The sequence below is a fragment of the Sinocyclocheilus rhinocerous genome, unplaced genomic scaffold, assembly GCF_001515625.1.
Source record: "Sinocyclocheilus rhinocerous isolate Xijiao unplaced genomic scaffold, SAMN03320098_v1.1 scaffold126, whole genome shotgun sequence".
Classification (NCBI taxonomy): domain Eukaryota; kingdom Metazoa; phylum Chordata; class Actinopteri; order Cypriniformes; family Cyprinidae; genus Sinocyclocheilus; species Sinocyclocheilus rhinocerous.
This window is the reverse complement of record NW_015662929.1, coordinates 460,703-464,126: the sequence shown is the minus strand read 5'-3', so window position 1 is coordinate 464,126 and position 3,424 is coordinate 460,703. Positions and strand designations below refer to the sequence as shown.

General features: G+C 37.7%; 1 protein-coding gene across 1 annotated transcript in view; it reads left to right on the top strand.

Moving 5' to 3' along the window:
* The window catches only part of LOC107728410 (beta-2-syntrophin-like), a 21,384-nt gene that overhangs the window by 7,945 nt on the left and 10,015 nt on the right, over positions 1–3,424 (top strand). The window contains exons 3-4 of the mRNA XM_016538571.1: positions 3,009–3,023; positions 3,115–3,381. Of these exons, the coding sequence (XP_016394057.1) occupies positions 3,009–3,023; positions 3,115–3,381 (282 nt within the window). The remainder of the gene's footprint in view (positions 1–3,008; positions 3,024–3,114; positions 3,382–3,424) is intronic.

Genomic DNA, 3,424 nt, shown 5'->3' with positions numbered 1-3,424 from the left:
TCACAAACTGACGGCCGGACATTCTCCTTCAGGATTTTCTGATAGAGAGCAGAATTCATGGTTCCATCAATTCTGGCAAGTCATCCAGGTCCTGAAGCTGCAAAGCAGCCCCAGACCATCACACTACCACCACCATGTTTGACTGTTGCTATGATGCTCTTTTTATGAAATGCTCTGTTGGTTTTACACCAGATGTAACGGGACACACACCTTCCAAAAAGTTCAACTTTTGTCGCATCAGTCCACAGAATATTTGCCCAAAAGTCTTGGGGTTAATCAAGACATTTTTTGGCAAATGTGAGGCGAGCCTTTTGTCAGGGTCTGGCGTCTGGTGTTTCTCCCGGCTCTATTTACTTGCATTATCTTTGTGTAATATTAAAATTGGTTTGATGATCTGAATCTTTTAAGTGTGTTAATTTAATCTTTTAATTTAAATTCATGCTACTTGACTAAAAAGATATAGCCTAATGTGTAGTTAATAAATTACACTAACATTAGGATACCTTTATCCTTACCATGGTTCACTCTCTTGCTATGAAATTAGTAAATAATTAAAAATATTAGCTTGATAATATCGTGTATCAGCAATATCACAGGCTAACGATAGGATGATAGGACTATGGAGCTTATCGCCCAACACTAGTAAGCAGGCACCAGAATGTTGATGCTCTATGGTTGTTTATGGATTATTATGGGTCGTATGAATTACAGTAATGACGGGTATTTTCACTTTTTGGAGATTCCGCATTGTCACCTGTTCAATTGCATTATATGAGCTCACAGAGATGGATAAAAAAAATTGTGTTCAGCTGAAGAAAGCAAGTCACAAATTTTGGGATGGTATAAATGAGATAATATTCATTTTTGGGTGAGCTGTTGCTTTTGAGATTCTGAAGGTTACTCATTGAGCAAGTAATGTAGCTTAAAGCCCTTTCACATCAAAACTGATGAAAGCAAAACCAAAATGTTGAGCTAGTATTATATATTGTTTATTATCATTTGGACCTCAGATCAGATAAAAACTATTATATATAACACTGCTATAACTATGATAGTATGAGCTAGGGATGCACCGAATGTTCGGCAACCGAAATTGTCGAATAAGTGAAAAGACTGAATAAATTGTATGATGAAATAGAGGCGCGCGCTAATGCAGCTAACACGTCTGCAGTGTGAAAATATTTAAAACGGTCAGAGAAAGACACAAAAATCATTACAAGCACCGACAGCGAGAGACTGTTTAGTGCTGCAGCGCATGTCTTCGATGAGAAGAGGAGGGTGGTTGTTGCTGGTTACTGTATGATGATTGAAATCGTGAAATGGCCTTAAACAATTAAATACACTGCAGAACGTTATGTTTCTTAACACACGCACGAATTGCATGTGTTCAAACAGCGCTGCATGAGCTCGTTAGCCAGGGTTCAAAGCGCAAGGAAAATCTGCGCTGAAACAGTGTTACTCGCCAGTTGCTCAGTAACATTTTTATGATTTTTTTTTAAGGCATGTGACAATGCGATACGTGTGACAAACATCATTTATAAATCTGCTGTTGTCAACAAAAAGAAGCACTGAGATCTTCCTGCAGGTTTCTGCCAAAATAAAAGCTGAGAAAAAGCAAGAACTCTATCAACATTCATGAATGTTAGTGTTGTAATTTTACTGTTGTTCTGTAAAATAAAATAATAAGACAATAATAATTATGATAATTACAACAGCTCTATTAATACATTTAAATATAACAAATGTAATATTTTCTAACGTTTTAAAATAATTATCTTCTGCTCAGAAAGGCTGCATTTATTTGTACAGTAACAAATAAATGCCTGATTCAAGAAGGGGGTCTCAAAAATGGCCAAAAATATTATTTTACTAACTTATTAATATTAAGTTCAATTGTGCTTGTCTGCTAGAATGTTAAAACATGTCCAGTGTTAAGTAAATATTTTTAAATTGTTGTTTTGTAATTGATTCTTTTTTTTTGAAAAGCAAGACAAAACAGTAAAAAGCACATTTTGGCTATTTCATTTATGCAATGGTGAAAAAAATGGCATAATACATGGGAACAAATGCGAAAAAGCGTATACGGCCTTCGGCCCAGTGTTTCATTTTGTTCGGCTTCGGCCAAGATTTTTCATTTCGATGCATCCCTAGTATGAACAGCTCTTGAATGCAGGTATTTATTTTTGTCTTGTTGGCACCCAAGCAACCACAATTTACATTCATCTGTCCAAACTGAATTCCTCAGCCAAGCCAAGTGTGTTTCTGCTCAAGCATGTTATCAGTAAGGAACAGTGTTGTTGTTTGTAAGGATGAATGACACACTTGGCTAAGTGTTTCAGATGTTTGAACAGTTCATGACACTATGGAGAAAACATCTAAATATGATTTAAGAATTCAAATGTTTTATTTTAAGTCATAGACTTCAAAGTGACTTTTGGATCTTGCTGTTCAATGTTAAGCGTTCCAATGCCTGCAAGCACACAGTCCTGCGAAACATCATCAAAACATTTGACTGTACCTAAAGCTCCAAGTCTTTGCCTCTTTTGGCCAATAACACAGTCGCACACAGTCACACACACACTCACTCACTCACACTCACACTCACACTCACTCACTCTCTCTCTCTCTCTCTCTCTCTCTCACACACTCACACTCACACTCACACTCACTCTCACTCTCACTCTCACTCTCACACTCACACTCACACTCTCACTCTCACTCTCTCTCACTCACTCACACCCACTCCCACACACTCACTCACTCACTCACTCACACACACATACACACACTAATGCTCATGTGTAAATGCTTTTTTTTTTTGGATGTTTCTGATATTTAATGCTCAGTTAGGCTGTATGTATATATATATATATATACATACATAATAAATATACACAGTACACACATATATTATGTAAACAAAAACTTTTATTTTGGATGCGATTAATCGTTTGACAGCACTATATGACAGTACCTGCCAATTAAAAAAAACTGGGACATAAATACATAGAAATGCTTTACTTGTTTGAAAAAGTAATGCTAGTATTATATTGTAAATTCAAGAAGTAACATGAACTTTTCACGAATAACTTTCAAGAAATACTGATTATGTAGCGCGTTACAGCACAGCACTGGGATGGGGAATATTTTCAGGGATGCTGTGTTTGTTTCAGGCTGCTGGAGCTTCACTCTACGGATGGCCAGCACACTGTGGTGCTGCGGTGTAAAGACGGGGCCTCTGCTCACTCCTGGTTCACAGCCATTCACACTAATGTTGCTGCCCTATTGCCACAGACGATGGACCACATCAACTCTTTCCTGAGCAACCCCAGCGCCAACACACACTGCACACTCAAACACATCGGCTGGCTGGCAGAGCAGGTATTACACACACACACACACACACACACACACACACTCTCTC